Below are 25730 nucleotides of genomic sequence, written 5' to 3' on the forward strand. Positions count from 1 at the left end.
TTGAAAGAAGCTGCAGCATGCTGGGTGGAATCACAAGCACTGCGTGACCATCATCAGCTCCTTGCTGCAGGAGGCGATCGAGGCTGTAAGCCCCACAGCACCTGTTGGGATAAAGGCATCACTGACCTTTCTCAAAACCAGCGTTTGCTTGTCATACTTAAAAGAGTACAGGTGTGATTAATATTCTCATGTGTGCATTCCAGAGTTGCAGTGCCTGGTATTGTTCATGCTGGCCCTTTGGCATGAACTTTTCTTGCTTTGTCTGAGAGAAACATGAGCACAGGTCATGAGGTCAACTCTATGTGGGAATAAAATCTATTCTGCTTTCATTAAGTGTCTTAACTTTATATGTCTCTGATCCTAACATGTGTAGCTTCATGAAATGTTGCACACTGCTAATAAGGGCTGTCAATGTATAATCCAAATTGGAATATGCACTCATTGGCCACTACATTATGTACACCTGTTCAACTTTAATCTAATCATCTCATCAGTCAAACTCACAGAAGCAACTCAAAGAATTTGAGCATGTAGACATGGTCAAGAAGACTTGCTGGTCCAAAAAAGAGAAAACATCCAGTGAGGAGGAGAACAGTCAGACTGCTTTGAGCTGATAGGAGACACACAGTAACTCACCAGTAACTCCTTTAAACCCTCGTAGCAACAAAAGTATGCAGAAGAACATCTCTGAATGTACAAATGTCAAACCTCCCATCAGCTAAGAACAAGAAACTGAGGCTACAATTCTTTCTAATCTTTCTAAGATTGAGAAACCACTGTCTGCTCTGTCCATTTACACTGTGAACAGATTTGTACATGATAGGGCTAGATTTCAGAGCTGGTATCCTGCCTTGTATCAAAGGTTCAGACTTGTGATGTATACATACAAGTGTGTGTGTATATATATATATATATATTTATTAGGGGTGCAACGATACTCATATCGATATTGAACCGTTCGATACAGTGCTTTCGGTTCGGTACGCATATGTATCGAAGAATACAAACTCTCTTTTCCAAAGACGAGTGATTTCTCAATCAGATAGATTTATTTATTTTTTATTATTTTGTTGTTTCAGCAACATTAAATTTAAAAACTGTACTTTTGAGTTAAAATATATATTTGTAATTTTAATAAATGACAAATTAAAAAGGCATGAACATCTTTTTGTATCGAAAAAATATCGAACCGTGACACCAAAGTATCGAACAGAACCGTGAATTGTGTGTATCGTTGCACCCCTAATATATATATATATATATATATATGTTCATGCATGGAGGGTCCATGCAAGTCCAGCACCCCTGAGGCTATATGCTTAGTGGAAGGAAGGAGGCTGTCAGTAACACAGTGCAGGATGAGACAACAAGCATCCACGATGGCCCCAACTGACTGCATGCTCAGTTAATACCTCAGGCAGCAGAAACCCAAGAAAGATGGTATGTACCACTGGCAGATAGAGGAAGTGGCTGAAATCCAGAGGTCCTACCAGTGGCTGGTCAAAGCTGGACTGAAAGACAGGTTCCAAACTGGTTACTTGAACATGACAATGAGTTCATGTTACTCAAATGGCCTCCACAGTCAAGAGATAACAGTCCAATAGAGCACCTTTGGGATGTGGTTGTGTGAGGAATATTTTCAGCACCCTGTTGAATCTGTGCCATGAAGAATGAAGACACTAATGAAGCCAAAGAGGGTCAAACCTGATATTAGCAATGTGTACCTAACAAAGTGGCCATTGAACATGTAATTAAATATATCAAAACAAAAAGAGTACAAAACAATTTCCACTGACAGCAGGCTAATAAAAGATCTTCATTACATTAACAGTTGTAAGACAAAAATACTTACATGACATTATTGGACATGATACAGTTCATTCAGTCTTTTTCTGCTGATTTCTTTATTCAACAATTTGTTTCCACCTCTTGAATGCAACTAGACAAAAGTATAGTTAAACAATCATTAAAAAAGCTTACAACTTAGATGTGCATCTAAGGTTTTATGGATGTAATTGTTATTATAGAAATACAAGTGACTGTGTTTATATTTGTACAGCAGTACAGAAGCAGTGTAATCCACTCCTATAAACTAAAAGCAGCTCCTCTAGACTCCCCACTTGTAGATCAGATTTTTATAACCAGAGTCCTCTCTTAAGTCAGTGAACTAAGATCGGTGTCTCAGCGGAGCAATCCACTGTATGGGTAAAGTGTAAGTAAAGACACAGTGACGGATTCGTAAGGCCAGTGCTGAAAGCTCTTGAATTACATTTGTGTCTGTCAAGGGGGTTTTACTGACATCTGGGTTTTACAGAACCGGGAAGCATAAAGATTGCCCTCTGCAGACCAGCGTGCTGATCTCATTTCAATGCCCCGTTTCTCTGAAAGGAGAGAAAAGAAGGTGCAGAGGATAATTGGGGCTCAAAGCAAGTAGCAAGTGAATAATTTCCTCTGGTACTAGGTTGAAAGACGAAAGTGGTGTGCGGTAATTTCCCATCTGGCTAAGCGACTAACTCCTGATGCATGGAACAGGAGCAGACGAGAGGAGAGAAGCTGCGTATTATCTCACTGAGTTTTTACATTTCCTCTTCCATTCTGAAGGAATTTTCAGATGTGCAAGTCCCACAGTGAAGGAAAGTACACTGAAAGACGTCACACACTGACTCTGATAAGTACTGAGAGCCTCATTAATTTCCACTGAGAACTTGCCAGGGACACTTGAAGGATCTAGGCGTGCTTTCCCATCAGTTTACAAGTAAACAGTCTTTGTTTGGGATGATTAAAAAGTTATTATTAAGTTATCTTGTTTATGAAACATCTAAACTTTTAAATTAAATGAATCAGCCATATCCATGCAACACTGAAAATGGTTTCCTGGCTCAGGCATGCAACCATTTACAGTAAAGAAAATCTGTGAGAGACTTTGTGTTACTTTGCTTCACACCAATGTGCAGATTTTCCAGTAATATCGTCATCTGTGATGAACAAATTAAATTAAGTCCCAATCAATAAAACTGCTCTGGAAATTAAAAGTTTTATTCAGTGTTGACTAAGACCTCTTTGGGGGGAGTAAAAGTTCTCTGTAAAGGAAAAAAAGACACTTTTTTATTGCTGTTTTTAAAAAGTATTTATGCCAACCTAACATTTGGTTAGGTTCCCTTAAAAATAAAAGATTTACCTAATAAGTTGTAAGGTACAGAAAAGGAGAGAGCTGCACTGGTGCTCAGTGTGTGTTCTCCACCAAAATGCCCTATTTAGCAAATTTTATGGAAAGCGATGTGAAACCGCAACATGATTTAATGAGTCTGTCCTTTGCCCGTGGTCGACCTCTCCACCAATTTTCAGCTCTGTAGTTTTTGCGTAATCTTGCTGAGAAAAAGCCGTTAATGATCATATATATACATGATCGATTTAGCACCTGGAGATGAAAACTGGGACTGATGCACACTCGATCGAACGCTCACACACATACACATTTCAGACTCATGCACATGCTCTCCCGTTGTTTCCACTGGCCTCAATCACCTCATTTTCATCCTCTAATTCTTAAACTGGAACCAGTGGTTTTGGCCAGGGCAGGGGCCAGTTATTTGACCGCAGCAGTCTTAGCACAGAGGCCAAGTGGGACACACTCTGCAAGATCCAAACCAGCATATACTATATACAATGACATCTACTGAAAACCCTGGAGTCTAACTTCATGGCAGGAAAAACAGGGATGACACGTGAAAGAGAAACGGATAGAAATGAAAGATAAAACTGATGAGCTAATGCTGAGGCAGTCTGAGACAGCAAAAACACAGAGTAATTACAAAAAACACACAACCTAAAAGACAACAACTACTACTTAGTAAATATAAAACAGTACAGAATACTTGTACTGTTAAATAAATACTGTTAGCATGAGTCACAGTATATTAATTCACTCATTATTCTAGAGTAGGGGCGTCACAAATTAGGCCCAGGGGCCAGTATCAGTCTGACAAAGACTCCAATTTGACCCCACTGTTTTGGAAAATGTAAAGGATTGCCAAAGTATTAGACTTTCAGCAAGTTTTTACAGCTTGTCCTACTGATAAAGACCTCCTCCACAGTCAATCACAATACACTAAAGAAATTAACTGATTTGTCCATCCATTTTCTTCCTGTTATCCAGAGGCGGGTTGCTTGGCAGCAGCCTAAGCAGAGAAGCCCAGACCTCCCTCTCCCTAGCCATCTCCTCCAGCTTGTCCAGGGGAACACCAAGGTGCTTCCAGAAAAGCCGAGAGATATTATTTCTCAATGTGTGCTGGGTCTGCCTGGAACACCTCACTCAGGAGCCATCTTTGTTAGATGCATGAACCACTTCAACTGGCTCCTTTCAATGTGGAGGAGTAGTGACTCTACTCCTCTCGTAGAGCCAAACTCCTCACCCTATCTCTAAGGGAGAGGCCAGACACCCATCAAAGAAAGCTGATTTCCATCGCTTGTATCAACAACCTATTTTTGCCACTACTCAAAGCTTGTGACCATAGTTGAGGGTAGGGACGTAGATCGACTGGCAAATCAAGAGCTTTACTTTTACGCTTAGCTCTCTCTTCACCATGATGGACCGCTCATTGCAGCTGCAGCAAATCTGTCTATCAATCTCCCACTCCCCTCAATTGTGAACAAGACCCTGAGATACTTAAACTCCACCAATTGGGGAAGTAACTCGCCCCTGACCCGGATTGGGCACTCCACCCTTTTCCAGCTGAGGACCATGGCCTCAGACTTGGAGGTGCTGATTCTCATTCCCGCTGCATCACACTTGGCTGTGAACCGCTACAGTGCGAGCTGGAGGCCATCACCTGATGAAGACAACAGAACAACATTATCTGTGAAAAGCAGAGATGAGATGCTGAGATGGTCCAAGTGGAAGCCTTCCACAACTTAGCTACAACTAGAACTTCTGTCCATAGAATTTATGAACAGAATCAGTGACAAAAGTGCAGCGCTGGCAGAGTCCATCACCCACCGGAAAGGAGTCTGACTTATTGCTGGCTATGCGGATCAAGCTCTTGCAACAACTGTATGGATCTAATTGCCCTCAGCAATGGACCACACAGCCTATACTCCCACACCTCCCACTGAATACTCAGAGGAACACACCCTCAAGTATCCTCGAGTGGGTAAAGAGCTGGTCCAGTGTTCTGTGACTGGGACAAAAACCACTCTGTTCCTCCTGTGTCGGAGGTTCGACTAAGGGACTGAGTCTCTTTTCCACCTCCTTTCGAGGGGAAGCTGAGGAGTGTGATCCCTCTATAGCTGGAGAACACCCCCTTCTTAAATATGGGAAGCACCACCCTGGTCTGCAATCCAACGAAAACAGCCCTACAACATCCAGAGCCTTCAGGAATTCAGGGCGAACCTCATCCACCCCAGGGGCCCTGCCACCAAGGAGTTGTTTAACTGCCTCAGTGACCTCACCCCCACAAATGGATGAGTCGTACAGTCATACTGAGCTTGGTCCGCATTTCTTTAATTTACTCCAGAAGCATTTCTGTATCAAGGAGGAAAAACTGAGACATACTGTTGAAACTGCACTTCTTTTTTTTACATTACAATGTCTGAGGGATTATAAGTGTAATTAAACTTCAGGGCCGCATAAGATCAAACTGGGCCACAATGTAAAATTAGATTGACTTCCTGGTCCAGAGTAAATAAATTTGTGATATTTTTGTACAGAGCCAACAAAGCTCAGTAGTAGATCTCCTAATAAAGTCAAATCTCTCCCAATCAAATCCATTCTGAGTTTGTTTTTAAACACTATCCTGTTGATTTCTATACTAGTGAGTATTTTCAGGGGCACATCTTTTTACCTGCATGTTACCTATTCTTTAAAGTTTCACTGGACCAGGCTGCTTTCTGAGTATAAACTTTTAAATAAACCAAACCAGGACGCCTGCTCGCAGTGAGGCAGGTGTGACACATCAACTCATGTATAGCTTCACTGCCCCTGTTGGAGTAAATCACCTCTCCATTAGCAAACATGTAGAAGATGAAGGAGAATTTCAAAAACACACTTGCGACTAGGATGCTGGGAAGAGTTGGATCTTGGATGGGGTTTGTTTGTGTGTGGATTCCAGAGTTTGGAAAATCTGTTGCAAAACAGTCCAGAACAAATCACGGCTGTATTTTACAGACTCGTACAGTACTCACTTGACGTAAGCTCTCGGCTGCAAAATGAAGCACCTACAGAGAAGATGGTGCAAATTTTCAAGAAGTTAAATAAAATTAAAGCTAAATTAATTGAACTAAATTACTTGGGTAAAGAGAAAGATGGAGAAAGATGTGGCATCTCTAAGAGCTGACAGTGTTTCAAAGAGATCTTTGTAAGCATCCAGGGCCTCTCTGAGATTTACTGCACTACAGCGAGCTGCAGACGCACCCGATGTTATGAGAGCTGAACTCAGCTGACCTCTCGGTGTGAGTGTCTTTGCCCTACCTGGATGTCTGTCGGCAGCTCCCCACAGATGTGTGATGGGACTCTGAGAAATCTCGAAGTTATCGATGCATGGTGACAACTGTGAGAGAGCAGAGGCATTTTTGACGAATCACATCTGGCGAACAGTTTTTTGGTTTTTTTGAAGGGCGCTTTTGTCACGGTTCTGGGTCAGTTTTGACCCAGTATTTTGAGTTTCTCGTGTCTTGGTTTAATTTTGTATTTTGTATTGTATTTTGATTCTTTTACATTGTTGACCATTATGAGAATTATAGGTTTCTGTTTATTCATGTTTTAGGGTTTGCTCCTTGGTTGTGTTCTCATGTTTATTGCAGGTTTAGTTCAGTGTCTAGTCTGTCTCTCAGTGTCGTGTCTGCGTCTTTATTTAGTGATTCACGTTTCCTGTTTTATTGTGAAAGTCTATGTCTTATGTTAGTGTGTGCAGCTTTGCTCCCCGTCTCCCTCCTGTTGCCCATTCCCTGATTACCACCCTGTGTATATTAGCCCTGTGTTTTCCTGTGCTCAGTGTCGCGTCGTACCCTCAGATTATGCCTGTGTGTTTTTGGTCTCAGTAGTCTATGTTCACTTCATGTTTTGTTTTGTCACCAGCAATAAAGCTGAGGTTTTTGAGTTTCAATTTAGAGTCTGAGTCCTGCATTTGGAGCCACCTCTCCATCCGCCTGCACACAGAGCCTTGACAGCTTTATCCTATGACGTCTGTACAGCAATTTTAAATAATCCAATAAGATCACATCTTGAAGGAATCATATTTTGCGCCTTACTTGAAATTACTTCACGGATTTGGCTGATGACTGGAGTTACGATATTTAATAAACTCACAGTTCTGACACTCGCACAGAAAAAGTGTTCATTAATTGATGCCTTAAAGCTGCATTTGGTTTATTTATTCTATTCTCACTCTGTCAAAGTCAAGCACATCTTCAAATGTCACTTCTCACCCCTCACTTCTTTCCTTTCCTCTGCTATACCCTGTTTCACTTTTTGTGCGTGTCCATAGTTCATTTTCTCATTTTTCATTCGTGGTCATAAGGGAAGTTTGTTGTTACGTCGCATGTTTGTGTGTGTGTGAGATAATGGTAAAATGAGGAGGCCTCGGGGTTCGTCTAGACGTTAAGAGGTCGGAAAGTAGGCCCCTGTTTCTGGAAAGTATTTGGTATCCATTTCAGAGGGGAGAGCAGGGGTGAGTGAAGGAGTGTGACGGAGTGTGACAAGAGTAGGAACAGGAGTGTGCAGGCTGCTGTTGAGTAACAAAGGTTAATACTGTCCGTGTTATTAGCCATAAAAGGCAGCACAGCTGAACCAGTGCATTTAGAATTCAGACCTGAGTCTTCAAATTAACATTGAATGTCAAAACAAACACATTCAAAAAAGCCACATCAGAAAATCCCCTGAGTAAGCTGAACTTAGCCTCATTCGGATGTTTACTTTTGTCTCAGGAAAGGAGCAGTCTTTTCTGCACGCATAAAGTATAAAGTTAAACTTGTACAGCTAAATGAATACAGCTGAAACATTAGTGTCCACTAATATTAGCCAATCAGTATTTTTCCACATGAAAATAATAGTTACTATCTTGCAAATGTGCAAATTTTGTCACCGTACTAGTGTCGGTCAAACAAATGATGATTTGTATTTACTACCAGGTTATCTGTCAATCACCCACATTCTTCACTCTCATTGGTTGTGGCTTCAGTTCCTCTCCTGATAGGTGATAAAATGTATATCTTGTGACAGGCAAAATCTGCACTGTTCAAATAAATACTGTTGCAAAAGAGTATTTAACCCAGCAGTGACTTTCAGTATCATTATCATTAGTATCTGTCTATTTGTTTGTGCTTGTGTGACATAATAAAAGTCAGGCTCCCTCAAGAACTGCTGAAGTAAAAAATAAATACATTTCAGTGATGTAAAAGCTCATGATCATCACAGTTTTCAGGTTATAGAACTTTATGAAGTACAGAAATAAAGTTATATGTTTTGTTGTCACTGGCTGGCTGTGCTGCTTGAACCAATGAGGACAAGTCAAGGAGGTTTGTAAACAGCCAAATTCAGGACAAATTAATCTTGTCTGACTAAAATTTGAACAATGCTCTGGGAGGAGCAGTGATTCTTGTGAATTGTGGATAGATGGACAGGCAGATTATGAATGCCTCGTCCTTGCATGATCCTTAAATTATGGTGTAAATTCGCATAATGCAACTCTTTTTTTTCCGCTAAAATTAAATTTTAATATGGCTCTAGGCTGTAATTGCTAATTGTAGAGTAGTAGAGTGAAACCAATTATTTTTTTGTTAGCAGAAACCAAAAGGCAAGAAAGGTAAAGTGAAAATTATAAAATAAAATACAATACAGCTTCATTTTATAAGAATTACTCACCAACTGTGGAAATGAGACCATCATAGGAGTAATTGGATACATGTTAAGAGGCTGAATTGCATCTTCTGCCATGAAAAATCACTCTGAAGCCCAGAGTTTCCTTTCCTCCAAACCCAAGAATTAATGATGACAATGGAGACAAAGAGCAGCTCAGTCAGTCAGCATTTTGTGAGAAATAAATTCCCCAGAGTGTTTCAGTAAAGCATATTTGAGGTCGATGGAGAGAGTTTCAAAGAAGAGAGCGGAGAAGTGTTCAGTCTCAATGATTCAGTATGAAGAGGCCCAGCGGAGCAGAACCTGAGATTAATGCATTTCTTCCTCTGGAATCCAAAACATACAATCAGACTCACGCTCACACTGAAGCATACACATCATGTTGAGTCTATTATGTCCATCGCCATGACAGCGTCTGAATATATTTCCAACTACGCCCAAGTCTCTGTGTGTTTAAGGTGTACACTCATAAATGCACTATTCAAAATTAGATCCTTTTGACAATATTACTCTGGCCATGAAAGTGAAGTACGCTATGGGCAACAATTCTTTGCCAACTTGTTCCTAACGTCTGTAACACCATCCACCTAACTGTTCCCGAAACAAAATATAAGAGGATGAAATATCTGGGTTAAGGTAGACTTCTTCATAAACAAAGTCTAGGAATCTTTTTGGTTGGCCTTATTTTCAAGCATGCAATTTTATTTTGATTTCAATGGTCACTGAAAAATAAACACTGAGTATTTACGCAATGATCTTATGCACGCGCGGTTCAGCTGCTCATTATCACAAGTACGTACTCAGTTTACTGACAGATTCATCGTGTTGGAAATGATTTGAGAACGCAACATCTCAACTCATCGTTTAATGTCTTATATTACACAGAATCATAGATAACAATATGTAATATGAGGCATTAATAAGCACAGAGTAATCATTATTATTACTATTAATGCAAATATCTAATCACCTAATCGAATGGCATCAACTCAGTGCAATTAGACATGTAGACATGGTCAACACAACCTGCTGAAGTTAAAACTGAGCATCAGTATGAGGAAGAAAGGTAATGTAAGTGGCTTTGAAGTTTTCATTGCTGTTGGTGCCAGTGGCTCTAAATACAGTGGAACCCCGACTTACGAAATTAATTTGTTCCTGAGGGTCTTTCGTAAGTCGAAAATTTTCGTAAGTCGAAGCACCCATCGCGCCTTTTGAGTGAACGATAGGCTATAGGCTAATTGCTAACTGCAACAACAATACGTTGTTCAAGTGGAACAGCGAAGCGCAAGTACGAAAGCCAAGGGGGTTGTCACATGATTCGGAAGGCATTGTGGGCATTGTAGGCTCAGCCAAACAGAGCCAGCGGATTTCGTTACGTGGGCATTTTGCCGTAGCAGGGGCAGAAATATTGCCGTTAAGTGCCATCGTAACTTGAATTTTTCGTTAAATGTGGTATTCGTAAGTCGGGGTTCCACTGTATTTCAGAAACTGCTGATCTGCTGGGATTTTCCCACACAGACATCTATAGGGTTTACAGAGAATGGTCTAAAAGAGAGAAAATCATTACTTAAATAACCTCTGAATGGTCAGAATTTGGTGTAAACAACATAAAGGTATTGATCCATCCTGCCTTGTACAGTTGTGGTCAAAAGTTTACATACACTTGTAAAGAACATAATATCATGGCTCTCTTAAGTTTCCCATTATTTCTAAAACTCTGATTTTTCTCTGATAGAGTGATTGGAACAGATACTTCTTTGTCACAAAAAACATTCATGAAGTTTGGATCTTTTATGACTTTATTATGGGTTAACAGAAAAAAGTGATCACATGTGCTGGGTCAAAAATATACATACAGCAACATGAATTAACAATTTTGGTGACTTAGAAAGTTGTCAGTGAAATGAGCTTTATAGCATGGCCTCTTAACTTCTTGTGAGTGATTATGAGCGACTACAGCTGGTGACTTTTCTGATGCCAGTTAAATTGAGCTCATTGGACACAAACACCCACAAATGCCACAATGGGAAAGTCAAAGGAGCTCAGCATGGATCTGAAAAAGCGAATTATTGACTTGAACAAGTCAGGAAAGTCGCTTGGGGCCATTTCAAAGCAGCTGCAGGTCCCAAGAGCAACAGTGCAAACAACTGTTTGTAAGTATAAACTGCATGGCACTGTTTTGTCACTGCCACAATCAGGAAGAAAATGCAAGTGTGCAACTGTGTGATGATATCACATCAACATGCCCCAAAATCTCTGAGGAATGATTCCAGCACCTTGTTGAATTTGTGCCACAGAGAATAAAAGGAACTCTGAAGGCAAAAAAAGAAAAAGAGTCCAACCTGGTAAGCGATAGGCTTACTTGCTGCTTTTGCCCCATTTTTAAAAAAAGCTTAGGTACCTACACATTGTGAGATACCAGCATTCTTATTAATGCACCCAAACTGAATCTCATAAAACTAGGTGGTACACAGTTTAATGCATAAAAACTAAACAGTGATAATACCCACTGAATCATGGGCTGAATCATGACTTCAGTTCCTCCACTACTTGTTTCCATGTTACATCTTCCTTGGCGGGGTCATTACAACAGCTGAAGAACACATCATAAAATCAAGCTTCTGCTGCCGCAGCTCAACTCCACTTTCTTCTCTGGTCCAATACCAAACTTTTGTTTTGCATGGCTTAACTCAGTGTATTCGATTTGAGTTTGGTTTGGTTTTTAACAAGTGCCAGTGTTTATCAGTGCATTGGTTCAGGTTGCCTTCCTATTGGTTGGTCAGCAGACATAAGTCATGGCTGAAGTCATGTTGTCAGACTGTCGTCCAAAATTTCAGACACAGTTTGAATTTTATCCCGAGCTATCATCAGTCACAAGACTGTTTAAACAGCCAGCTTTGAAGCTCTGCCACTCTACAGTGTGTGATTACGGTTTTGGGGTCACAACCATTGATATATCCCTTATTCTCTCAGGCAGACCCTATTTCACAATCACACAGAGTATAGCTGGCGTTAACAGGTCAAAGGGAGGCGCAAAAGCACATGCTGCCGCCGTCTTAATTAATCATTTTACAGATTAATGAGGTGCTATATATATATACATACAGTGATAGCACAGCCCCACATCCCACTGCAGACTCAACATATTTAAAGCTCTTCTGGTGTCTCTGGACATTCCTATGTGGCTTATCAGGCCTTTTCTGGCTGGTAGGAGCTCCAAGCCTCTGTCTCACCCATCCCTGCAAGAGTACCTCTGATACTGAGGAGGAGAATGGAGGAATACAGGAAAGAAGCAGCCAGACTGAAGGGGAGGAAATGATTAAGAGTGAGATGGCGGGAAATGGCAGCTGCAGAGACAGGAAACAGTCTTTTTTTTCTTATCATCTTATCACAGCTGGGGAATCGCTTCAAAGAGATGCACCTTGCTTTCATTTAACACAGAGGGGACTAGTTTGCACTGGCTGTCCACGAAAAACCTTCCTTTTTTAAACTCTTCTACTCTTAACTCGAGTCTGGCTTAAATTTCTTCATAGCTTGAGGTGAGAATTCACTGACTTGTTTGAAATTTGCTGGGTGACTCAGCCGCAATAAATTTAAAAATGCTCCAGTGAGCAAATGCATTTTTCCCCCCTCTTCTTTCCAAAATAAAAGGACCTCTTGAATCACCCTGTCTAAGACAACATTTTCCAGCATTCAGGTGATGGATGGTCTTCATTTCCCATTTTAATTTGCTGCTCTCAGAAATTCGGGCCAAGTATCAGACTCCCAAACATCGCAAGTGTATGTTAGTGTTTGTGTGCCTCCTCTGGCCAAGAATGAACAGGAACCCTACGGCTCATCTCCGCAGGCCAAATGTAAGCAACTTACACAGCCCCCCGTTTAATCTAATAGACAATGTTTTGAAAAACAACGCTGCATATTTTGGCTGTAATGCGTCAAAGCTGATGACTATGACGTCCCCTCCTGCTTGGACAGGCTGGATGGGAAGGAGAAGATGATAGAAAGGCAAAGCAGTGGGACAAACAGGAAAACTGGATTGAGATGTTAGCATGTTTGTTTTGCTTGTTGTGGTCTGGCAAAGCTCGATGTAGTCAGAACAGAAATGTGTATGAAGACTGATCCACGAGTGCCTTCATCCTATGGAACATCAGCTTGGGAATATAAGATGTTGGCTTGGAATCAAGTTTTCACAGTGGGAAAAAATATCTGGGCCGCTCTAAAAAATGCCAAAGTTCTCCTAAACTAACACAAAGCAAGAAGAAAATACTACAGTCACATTAAACGTTTACCTTCTGATTTTTTTTTTACTGTATAGCGACTACTGAAAATGAAGTAGTTGTTTATGAGGTTTGGGAGCCAACACCGTGTTTCCCCTCCGAATCGGCCTTCATAATGCGGCTCAAACATGGATGGTGGATGTTTGAAGGATTCAAAAATCCAGCAGGAGAAAAAAAAAAATGTTTGCCAGCTTTATTTATAGACACACTGCAAACATATATTCTCATGCATACACTCTAGTTTACAGACCATAATATAACATGTCTGACTTATATAGGATGACAACCATGTAAAGACATGCAGCTGCTCCATAAACTGTGTGTGTGAGTAATAAGCATGACTATGTGTGTTTTTTTTTCTGGAGAGCTGGGCACATAAGGAGCTGCTGGATCTTTTCCCTGAGGAAAAAGGGGAAAATCTCCCACCTGATAGTCCAACTTATATGGATTTCCAAAATCACACTGGCCAGGAGAGCAGAAAGCTCCTTACCAGGTGGCTAACCCTGGTAAACTACTCTAATATCTGGTATGACCCAGATTTTGGGAGAGTAAGCACACAGCTAACCAGTAGTCAGGTAAAAACATTACTGTGAAAGTGTTTCCCCCTGTTTTTTACTTCATTTTTCCTCTTATTCTTCCATCTTTCTCCCACTCCCATTTCTTCCATTATCTTTCAGCACACGCTGCCCATCTGTCTGTGTCTCGTGCAGCTGTGAAGGCAAGCTGACACAGCCAGACTGCCAAGTCCAGTTTAACACTCTGCTCACTAGGATTTCAAGCCAGGTCTTACTTTAGAGAGAAAGAAGGCTTTTATTTAAAAGAAAGAGATCTGGCAGCATGTGGCAACGCATCACAAAAGGTGAATCTTCAGGGGAAAGACAAACGAGGCGGCAGAACAAAAATGATTCTGGAGTATTTTTAGTAAGATTGTACGCATAGAGAGATTTTATTTTTATAGCTGGGACTCGTATCCAAACCCAACTGTAATAAAAGAAACAATGGAAAAAGCCGTAATTCCTGAATCATTAAGATTACGAGCAACAGACAAAAATAAAAGCAAAGGCTTGGAGCCGTACCACCTTCGAGATATCTGCTCGTGTATGAGGCAAATGCGTGGAAAATGACTAAGTGTTTAAAAAAAACCTTGGAGAAGCGGAGGTGACGCACGCCGCTCATTTCTCGAGGTCAGTGTGGGTTATTCCTTAAGAGCTATTCATGAAATCATGTACTGAAAGTCATCAACGACTTCGAACGGCGGCCGTGCTGGAAAAAATAAACTCAAGTAGGAGTGATGTCATCATTAACAAGGCTATCATGTCTAGAGCGAGGCTTGAGAGGACGCAGACCCTGCAGTGCTGTGAATCATCATCATGATTAAGTGCCGCACACTTAATGAACTAAAGAGTACATAACAGTTACTGCATTATAGATTTTTTCACTCCCTGCTGTGCGTAAGTGAAAGGAGAAAGAAAAAGCCGGCGACGCTTTTTATATTTTGAAATGTCTCTGAACTAAAGTGTGGAGTTTTCAAAGTTTCACACTGCTGGTATTGCTTTCAGGAACCTAGGGGTCTACATCAGATTATATTAATCGTGGAAAAAGCTAGTGGGAACACCATCAAAAAACTGAAAACAATATCCAAACTCAGAGCCTCGAGGTCCAAACGACGACCTCAGCAGGTCACCAGCAGCGTTTGAAGCCTTTTCCAATGGCACGCTTCTACCATCCAACTTCATGCAGCGACTGGCCAGATGTCCAAAAAAAATAGCTTCTGGTTTTTCATTTAATACACAACTACATTTTTTTGTGGGTGCAGAACAATAAATGCCTTTTAAGGAAAGATTGTCTGAAATGGTGCTCTCTTTTCCTCATCCCACCAGTTTCCATGACAGCTGAGCTTCTCGCTGCGCTGTAGAGCACTGGGTCTTAAAAAGTTTCTGCATGCACTGTTGAATTTTAGTAAAAAATTAAGGTCAGTATGATGGCATTAAAAAGCCCTGCTTTATTTTCTCTACATTAAAGTGGATCCACTAATGCTCATTGCTTCTTTTGTTGTTTTTTTTGTTCCTGGATTCTAACAGGACCTGTTTTTCTATGACTGTACTGAGCAAACAGTCTTTAAAAAAAGATCTGCATACTGATGTTTAGGCTCCAGCAGGCACTGTGCATTCTTATTAGTGATATTTCCAAGTATTGCATGTAGACACAAACACCACTGTCACCTTACAGCAAGGAGATCCTGACCGTGGCTTGCGTTCTCTCTGAGTCCTCCAGCTTTCTATCACAGTTCAACGACAAGCGTCTTAGGTCAGTTTGTGATTCTAGATTAGCCATAGGTGTGAATTTAAACGTGAATGGCTGCTTTCCTCCATGTGTTAGCCCTGCGACAGACGGCCACAGGTGACTACAAGCCAGAGTACTCCTAGTGCTGGTCCCCAACACCCAGATAAATGGGGAGGGTTGTCTCAGGAAGGGCATTCAGTATAAAAATCTTTGCCAAAATAAATATACAGATCATCAAGAATGAGTTTTCCATACCGGATCACTCAAGTCAATTGACAGCCACTGACCAGCAGGGTGCCGATGGAAACTATTCTACTGCTAGGCAAAAAAAGAGGAGGCAGAGGAGAGGGGGAAGGTGTGTTACATATGCAGAGGGCTGGTGTGACAGGACAGGATGGAAGATACCTAAAGGGAGCAACCAAAAAAAGAAGAAGAATAGGACGTTTGTGCTTATTTCCAGGAACATATTTTTAGTTTCAGACTCTCCTAGAGCGGCTTTGCATGATCCACAGTTCAAAATAATGCTTATGATCTTTTGGTTTACTTGTGATGTGACAGTAAAAGGTAGAGCTGGGCGATATAAGATTTTTTCATATCACGATATGTTTTTTTCATTTCAGGCGATAACGATATCTATCACGATATAAGCCAAATAACTATATTTGTAAGATGTAAATGTGCCGTTGCTCACAAGTAAAATGTGAAATAATCAGCAGCTTGTTTTGATTTAAATATTTATTTCCCATAATAAGTTCAACAGGGTAGATGTACTTAAGGAACATGAGACTTTTTCAGATAAATAAAGGCAAATATTGCAAACTACACAAAAGGCAGCCGCTAAAGCGTTTAAGTTTCAAAATAGAACAAACAAAACAGACTAAATTGTCAATTCCACTTAGAAACAAAATATTAATTCTAAAAATAAATCTTAGTTTGTTTTACAGAAGAACAGACAAAACTGACTAACTTTTGTCAATATCAAATAAACTGAGAACTAAAAGGAAATTCTCAATCTCTCCTTGTTGTATAGCTTAGCTTTTCAAACAGTTTTAACAGTTACTTTAGTCTGACAAAAGCCGAATGACGAATTAGCGCTTCCAGTCAGAGATTGAGCATGCATTGGTTTATTGTATTTCCAGACTTGCTTTCGACACAATTTACAGTGAACGCTACTCTGTTTTTGTCAGACTTGAAATAGCCGAAATACCTTCACACTACGGAACTTCTATGGCTCTTCCGTTCGACAATCTCTCCGGCGTTGGAACCATCATCTGTTTTCTCTTCGGTAACCTTCGGTCACGCTCGGTTGATTTTTCTAGTCGGCACACTCATTTCCTCCGTTACCCGGGCGGCACGGCGGCTGGCTGCTTCCCAAAACAAATACACGTGCGGCTTGGCACTTGTGCTGTACGTAACAAGTCACGTGACGTGACGCTGCGGCTGTGATTGGTTCGGCTCTGCGCTACTTAATTTGGATTGGCTGTTCTTCTTCTTTTTTTTCTTTTTTTTTAAGAGGACAAGAGCGGTGAGGCCTATCGCAATAGTTAAATTTTTCTATCGAGAAAAAGTTATTTCGCAATACATATCGTTATCGTTCTATCGCCCAGCTCTAGTAACAGGTCTTCTTTATTCATTTTCCTCATCTACACCCCACCTGGAGGGGGTCTACGCTCCAAGAACCAAAGTTACAAAGTGTCACCATTAAGAACAGCTCAAAAGCTTTCTGCTTTTAGCTAAGGTGATAAGTATTAGAAAAAGTTTATGAGTATGACATCACTTAACCAGACTTAGCATTACTAAGTTTACACTCCAAATGTATAACAAACCGCTGAGCGTTACCTTCAATCTTACCGTAAACCAAAATCAGAAATCATTATTTAACCTACATAATTTGATGCTTTAAGCCTACCGCATGATGTATTAGGTGAAAAGAGAGATGGCAGACAGACAGACAGAGAGAGACGGAGATGAAGAGCGCTGGAGGAGAGCCCTGTCTCTACATGCACGGCTGGTGGAAAAATGTCTCTCTTAATGGATCCCAGCTTTCTACAGCACTTAGAACAGCCAAGACCCGCCGAGGGAATAAAATATGGCATTATTATTATTATCCTGCAATTATCAATTATCCTCTCTCTCCCTCCCTGCCTAACTTTCACTGTCTCTGTTAGTTTCTAAGCACCGATGCACACGTTCACACGGATTTAAACATGCACACTCAGGCGTTCGGGACTTTCTGTCAGACTGATCCACGTGGGGGCACGTGTTTGGAAGAAATAACTAAGAACATGCGCTCTCCTACAGAGAAACCACAGAATCTGCACTTCAAAACTCTGATGGTTGCACTGCAGTTTAGCTGGTACACGATGACAGCCGGATATGCGCCTTGTTGACTAGTGTTAGCAGAGCCATTTTTTATGTGACAGATGGAAACAGACAACAAAACTCCTTTTTTCTTTTTCCAGTCAGATTCGGACAGACGACTCAAAAAAAACCCCAAAAAACAGAAGAGAGATTACGCAATAAATTAAAGACAGATTTTTCACTCTAACATCACTTCCTTGATCCTGTGAAGACACACAGTAAATGTCAGACTGTTCTGCTCCATCAGGTCGAAGCTTCTTTTATTTATTTATTTTTCTGGACGTCTGTATCTGCTAGCCTCATCTGCCTCCAGAAAAAAACAAAAAACTCAGCTCTGTGTAGGCAGCACGCAGTCAGCCCACTCTCACTCTGCAGAGGTTGGAAAGAAATACGGGGGTGTTTGCTGGCTATGAGATGTGAAATTCAAGCTTTTATTTTAATCAGACTTTTAATCTGTTACAACCAAGTTAGGAGCCTAAGTAGAAATACGCCCTAAAAAAGCCATCTTTGACTGATTTAGTCCACGACATCACTTGATAAATCACCTAAAGCATTTTGAGTGCTTCTGAATAATGATAAGGCGCTAAAGTTTGCCCTGAAAGCCTTTTCTTGCTATTGTTGTGGTCTTTAGCAGCTGGGATGCAGCCAGCAGTCTGCTTATCAGCACTTAGCGAGGCAGGGTGAGAGAAAACCTGTCCTGAGGGCCAAGCTTTCAGTGCTAAGCCGGAGGATACGGTCCAAGACTATTAGCTTTAAACGGGGATGGAGAGATGGGTAAACCTGCCAGAACTTGGCGTACCTCTGCCTTTGTCTACAAATGAGGCTTTTTGTTACAAAGTTCACAAAGTGCAGCAAAAAACTGATTTAAGTTTAAAGAGCAAAAGCAAAAATTAACAGAAAATTCAGAATGAGTGGAAATATGAATTATAATTTCAGGATCGTCAAATCTAAACTGTTTTTTTTTAATCTAATAAGTGACATAAATAACACGCTGCTTCTGTGTGTCGTGTCTATGCATTGTCCATTTTTTGCATATCAATCTGCACCTTTAAGCGGCACCAAACAGGGACGTGCTGAGATAGGAAAAACTGGAGCTGTTGTGTCTTTAACCACAAACAGATGGCATGCAATAACACGCAAACTTACTGAAGGACAACTGGAATGACATTCAGACGCTGCTTCACAATACCAGGCTGTTACTTAACACCAGATTGCTGACTGTAACTCTTTACCCCTTGAAAGCATGCTACGAGTAATCCCTGAAGCTCTTTTGTGAAATAAGTGGTTTCTGTCATATTTCAGGCCTGCTGTCAGAACAAAATGACCGGGTTTGGATCAGAAGTTAGTGAGGGTGGTTTCAGGGTGGTTACAGCTACCCTTGGAAAAACCCAGAAACTATTCTAATGATCGACAAATCACATTATTGATCTATACTGAGGCATCAAACTCTTCAGGGGCGGTCGTCAAATGCCGTCTTTGTGGTGGAAACATCTCACTCTGACATCACTTCGGTTGTGTGTCATGTCCTCAGACCAAAGACTTATCCTAAACTGAACAGGATAGTCGGGGATCTGAAGGAAGGTGGGGGGAATAACACAAAGAAAACAGTCTGGGGTTGAATCAAACTCAGGTCTCTGCAGCCTTTCAGAATATAGTAAATGGCCTGGTTTTCTACTTTACTTGAGCACACAAAGCACTTTATAGATATTTATACAACATGCATCATTCATCCATTACAAGAACTTGTTTTTTACGATTTTTCTAGCCAACATTCACACTCTGATGAACACATGTGACAGGAACTTGGGGTCAGTATCTCGCCCAAGGATGCTCTGGCATGGAGACTGGAGCAGCCAGGAATGCTTTACCTCCGGAGCTACAGCAACCCCATAGTTCAGCTCCTCACCCAGGTGAGCACTCAGCTGCAGCACTTCCTAGTGAGCTTGCAGACCCTAAATATCCCCCATCTTCTGCTGTGTATTCAGCGCTTCCATGAGTTTGTAACTGACTGCAGATCAGAGGCATGAGTCGAGGTGCCTGCATGTTTATACAGGACCAGACCCTATACCACCAACACAGCTTTTACAGCTGGGCTGTTTGGACTTGACGGATGAACTGTGGCATATGTCTTGGGTGTGTGTGTTTGTCTGTGTGTGTGTGTCAGGAAGCACAAATCAACAAACCATAAACAAGCCAACATTATGACCCCACATAACCCCCCAAAACTCCAGCTTTTACACTAAATCGGTCCAAACAGCTTGTTTAAGCTACAAAATCAAAGATAGCTAAACGCAAAGCTTAAAATCAGATTCATCTAATCGCGTTTAATCTTAAAAATTCATCTCTTCTACTTTTCTTTTCTCTCATTTTTCTTATTGCTCTACAGTTTGTTCAGATACATCCATGGTGTGTATTTCTGTGCACGCGTGCGCTCAGTCTTTATGGTATTTTAATCACTGGAAACCCCTGAACAATTAGCTGGCGAGCGGCTTCCCCTTCACTGTCTGCGGGTGTGTAATTTAGAGGAAAACAGCAACAGGCCTCATTAACATCAGCCTTTCTAGGCCATAATCACTCCATGCATGCACACACACACACACACACACACACACACACACACACACACACACACACACACACACACACACACACCCAGCAGGTCGCAGACTGAAGAAATGTGAAGCAAGTTTGGGGTCAATGTCAAGATGTAAAGATCCATTAATCATTAATCCATTAGTCTGACTCACCGCTGCCCTCTGGAAGGCTCCTTTCGTGTAGGTGCCTCCTCCTCTGTAGTTGATGGCTGGGATCTCCTGGTTGACCAGGGAGCACTTGTGCTGGTGGGACTTAGGCGCAGTGATGTGGTCCACCCTCGTCACCACGTGGGTTTTGGATGAGAAGGTCACCAGCGCCACGCGGGTGTTCTCCGGTGCGACGGGGAAGTCGGACAGCATCTTGCGTATGAACCTCAGCTCACTCAGGAAGTTGTTGGCCCCCACGCTCGAGGACTCGTCCACCAGGAAAACCAGGTCCAAGCAGGAGCTTTTCTCACGCAGCTCACGCACATTTCGCTTGAACGCCATGCCGAGGCGCTCCACTTTGCTCTCTGCACTTTCTGACAGGTTACCAGCTGACGAGGAGGAGGAGGATGAAGACAGGGTTGACATCTGTCTGTACCGCCGAGGCTGCTGCTGCTGCCTCTGGGATTGTTGAACGGCTGGCCAGGCCGTGGTCCACGCATCCAGGACGCACAGGAGCAGAAGACAAGTAGTCCATGATAGTGTTAAAGAGTATCTTTGATAAAACATAGTTACAGTCAGCACAGCACCTCTACTGAAGGAGGACTCTGCAAAAAAAGAAAGACAGCTTGGATCCTCTTCACAAGAGGAGTTCAGTGAAGATAAAAGTGCCCTAAGCTTGCATCAGCGTCCAGGAGCACAGCAAACAGCAACAACTTGGTGCAGAGTTCCTCAAAAGCATTGCTAGATGAAGATAAAGGTCCTTTCATTCAAAACGTGCTTCTGTTTGTCTTTTTCTGTCTCCCCTCAGTGGAGCAAAACTCTGCTCTGCAAATGCTCAGCCTTCCTCACAAGGTGTCTGCCTCCCTGACTTTCCTGCAGAAATAAATCGGTGTATATGGCCACTTCCTCGCTCTCTGTGCATGCAGTGTTTAAGGCTTTTTTAACATAAACCTATATGCTCTTCATCTCCTCTCTGCCTGCCTGTTAGTCAACCTTTCAGTCAGTGCATCTGATCCAAAAACCACCTCAAGCCTCTTCAGTCCTCTTTAGTCCCAGTGCGCTCCCCCTCAGGCTCCTGTTTGCCTATGTGATGCTCCTGCCTGCACCGTCAGCCAAGCTCCGAATGCTCGTTCCCCTCTTCTCCCCAAATCATTTAAAAAAACACACAGAGGAGGAGGAGGAGGAGGAGGAGGGAGGAAAAAAGTTGAGAGACAGAGAGAGGTTGAGGGGAAAAAAGGGGGCCGTCCAGTCGCGGCGTGAAGTCATTTTTTTCCCCTTCATATCTCCTCCTCTTTTTCTCTCAACTCCCCCTTATTTCCCTATCTCTTTCTCTCTCTCTCTCTCTCACTATGTCTCTCACCCTCCCCCTGGCCCTTATCTCCTTCTCCCTCTCTCCTTGTATTTCTCTATCTCTCTCAACCGGACAGTGAAGTGAGGCTTTATGTCAGTGCTGCGCCTCGCCTGTCAACTTGTCAGCATTCCCAAAGAAAACATCAGCAACAGGCGCAGTGATCAACTCCATATGTCTGCACCGTGCACGTAACACAGCGTCGGTCTGAGATCAAACAAAGTCAGAGTGAAAGGTGGGAGAAAGGGAGGAGAGGACAAAAAGATAAGTCAGATAAAACCTTAGATAAGATTAAGGAAATTATTTCAGACACATGTGGAAGATTGTTAGTTCTTTTTTCCTTTTAGGCGCTATCCTTTCCTCTCCCTACTGACCTCCTTATCTGCCTTGTATCTTGCTCCAGACATTAAAAAACAGGAGGGAACTGAACCGTCTTCCTCTCCCTTTAACTCATTCACTGCCATTGACGTCTATAGCCGTCAATTGCAGTGAATGAGTCAATGGGTTTAACTCATTCACTGCCAATGGCTGGCAGTGAATGAGTTAATTTGCCCACTTTTTCCTGCACCACGGGATTCACACTCGTTTTTTTCTCCATCTCTCCTGTCTCCTTGTGTCTCTCTGCTGTTGTGTTTTCCACTAGTGATTTTATCTGTAACCAAAACAAAAGGCAGCCGGTGTTACAGAGGCACGCTGCGCCTATTAAAAACAAAAGCCTTAGAGTTACAGCCAAAAGAGCCATGGTCGCTCAAGAAGAAGAAGAAGAAGAATGAGACTGCAGAAGGAGAGAATGACATCGGACAAGAGGAAGAAAAGGAGGGATGGATAAAGAGATGAAAAAGTTTGCAGACACCCAAACATAAACTTTCATTCATTCCAAAACATTACCCACTGTTCAGGGAAGGCTTTCCACAAAGGATTTTGAAACCTGGCTCCAGGGATGTTCTCCTAATCAGCCATTAGAGCATTAGTGAGATCACCGAGTGGGTGATAAGCGCTGTCTCGCAGTTTAACCCGAAGGTGTATAATGGGGTTGAGATCAGGGCATCTCTGCAGGCCAGACAAGTTTATTCCACACCAAAAAGGAAAAAGCCATTTCTTAATGGATCTGGCTTTGTGCTCAGGGGCAAGTTTCCACAAAGCTTGGAGCAGTTTAGGAATTCATTATACGCTGCAGCATTAGGATTTCCTTTGATCAAAGCCAGAGCTGAAACTCATTATTATATTTATCGCCCATTAGAACAGCAGTTCCCAACCTTTTTCAGCCCTGTCAGACCTACTCAGGAACCCCTTCATCAGGACCCCCCTCTCATGTTCTACGGTGTTCATTTAAGCTCATTTTAAACTGGAGCTGGACTATTTCCAGTACAGCATTTATCAGTTATGGTTAGCAAACTCAGCTGTTCCTGCATCACTGCGGACTTACCAGTTTGAACACCATCTGCTGACTACCTTTGGTTACTGCTAGATTTAACGTGTATTCATTACATTCAGTGATCTTTTTTTTTTAGTCCATACCAGACATATTATCAGACCGTGTCTGAGACATGAACTACCACAGTATAGAAGCATAGGACAAAATGACAGCGTTTAAGAAAGGAAACCCGAAGTGAGAAAATCTGAGCACAAATCAAACTGCTCAGATAAAAACCAAAGAATAAAAGTGGGTTTAAATGGGTTTTTAAAGTGTCTAATAATAGACAGGCACTGATGTGAGGAGGCAACATCAGACCAGCTACAGCAAAGACCCGATATCCTCTGTCTTTTCATCTGGAACTCGGGAGCTAGGAGCATTTGCTCAGCAGACCTTTCTGATCTAGAGGGAGTGTGCAAACATAAAAGATCAGAGAGGTAAGAAGGCGCCGACCCATGTGATGCTTTAAAAAACAAATAAAAGTCAGTATAGGGAAGCTACTATGGGGGATATGTGGGCTTGCATGTGTGTGCCAGTTAATAGCTGTGCCGCAGCGCTTTGGACCAGCTGCAATCGGCTGAGCAGTGACAGACTGACACCTGAATAAAGACCGTTACAATAGTCAAGACGACCAGATCCACTGTGGTGAACCCATGCAAATAAAGAAGCAGCTGAAAGAAGATTTATTCTGTATGTGCACGAAGTCTAGACTGAGAGAAGATCATCATTGAGACGTGTTTTTAGTCTAAGACTAGGATTAATCAATGTCTGGGAAACGGACACTATAAGAAGGGGAGGGATAATCCCCAAACAAACAAAAAAAGGCACAGACAATGGTATGAATATAACTTCCAGGTTTTTATAACCTTATTTTGCAGCAAAAAGTCAGCAACCTTAAGCATTTTTATTAGACTAGACTGTTGATTGGGGCACAGACAACACAGGATTTTTGAGGCAGATATGGATACCAATATCTCGTAACTTAAAAATCTGATATTTCGATAAATTGGCCAATATTATTTTAAACACCAAACATCAACGTTTGTTACATGTAGCTGCCCGACTCGGCTCGGATCAGTTTTATTTGCAGCGTTCCAAACACAACCACCAGGGAAGTTGCAGAGCTCCCTCTGGTGGACAAACTATGCAACATGGTTTTCAAAATAACTGCCCGAACTGCCGCATGTGCATTTCCAGGTCGCTGAATGAAAATGTTTGCTTTCAGAAGGACTTTGTAATTTCAGCTAACAATTTCAACAGCTAGAAACTTATTTAGCTGATGATTTTCAACAGTTTATCCACAATTTTAGCTAGCTACTGTATTTCATATATTTATCAACAACGTTTAACAATTTACACAGCATATTTATGGTTTTATCTAACAGTTTCAACAGTTAATGTTAACTTTTGCAAGCTTTTTCAAAACTTTTTGATCATTTACGCATTTCTTCTATTGTGTTTTACACCTATTAACACCGTACTCTCCATCGCAACGTCTCAGAATTTGAAGTTTCCACTTTTGTAGTCCACAAAGACTAAAACCAGAAGATATCAGCATTTTTCTGATTAATTATATAATGAACTGAGGCTGGACCTCAGTTCATTATATAATAGATAACTACATGTATACATAAGAGAGCAATAAGACAGGAAAAGTAACAAAATAAGTGGAGGAGGCAGAAACAATAAAAACAAGTCTACAGAGGGTGTGTGTGTGTGTGTGTGTGTGTGTGTGTGTGTGTGTGTTTCCACAAACCAGTCCACTGCACTCAGCTTTGCAGCGTTAGCCACAATGACACACAGTGTTTATTAGGCTCTATAAGCCAAGGTTTCGCTCCCTCTCGCTCCCTCATTTAACAGTGCTGGAAACTTCTCCAGTAAAGCAGTGGGAATAGAAAGTCCAACTGGACAGATAAACTGTCCGAGAGAGCAACGCAGACACACACACATACACACACACTGATGCAGACAAGAGACATAAAAACATATACTCGCAGTCTCACACATGCCGAAAGGGGGATGAGCACAGCTGTGACTTCCTGCTTTTTGGCTCTGGAGACCCCTCACCAGAATTCTGTGTTGGTCCCATAGGACACAGGGGGGTGGTGGTGGATGGAGAGGAAGTTTGTGAATGTGTCTGCTGATCACACTGAATATTTAGGCAAAATATGTGAAGGACTCCAACAGACTTTTGTGACACTGACGCTTTCTTATATTTAATCCCCTTGGTTTTCTTCCTTTTCTGGGTTTTAAATTCAGCGCACAGCCACACAAGTTGTGCAAATACCTTAACTATTTTTAAAAAAAAGTAGTGGGATTTGTCATTGTTGTGGGATGGAAAATTAAACAAATCTAAAAAAGGGAGAATAAATAAGCAGACAAATGCTCATCAAGTCTGCCACAGATCAAATTTAATGTTCGCCTTTCTGAAATTGCCATCAATTTGAGGCCCTTT

General features: G+C 41.7%; 1 protein-coding gene across 2 annotated transcripts in view; it reads right to left on the minus strand.

Annotated features, from left to right (window-relative positions):
* svep1 (sushi, von Willebrand factor type A, EGF and pentraxin domain containing 1) overlaps positions 1-21623 on the minus strand; it is a 109147-nt gene extending 87524 nt beyond the window's left edge. For both annotated transcript variants that reach the window (XM_085349514.1, XM_085349513.1), the window contains exon 1: positions 20520-21623. In XM_085349514.1, coding sequence (XP_085205640.1) covers positions 20520-21080 — 561 coding nt within the window. In that variant the 5' untranslated portion in view covers positions 21081-21623. The remainder of the gene's footprint in view (positions 1-20519) is intronic.
* Positions 21624-25730: the final 4107 nt, after the last annotated feature.

This window comes from Diplotaxodon limnothrissa, linkage group LG3 (assembly GCF_057381915.1).
Source record: "Diplotaxodon limnothrissa isolate DT_005_m linkage group LG3, D_limnothrissa_male_GT1.1, whole genome shotgun sequence".
NCBI lineage: Eukaryota > Metazoa > Chordata > Actinopteri > Cichliformes > Cichlidae > Diplotaxodon > Diplotaxodon limnothrissa.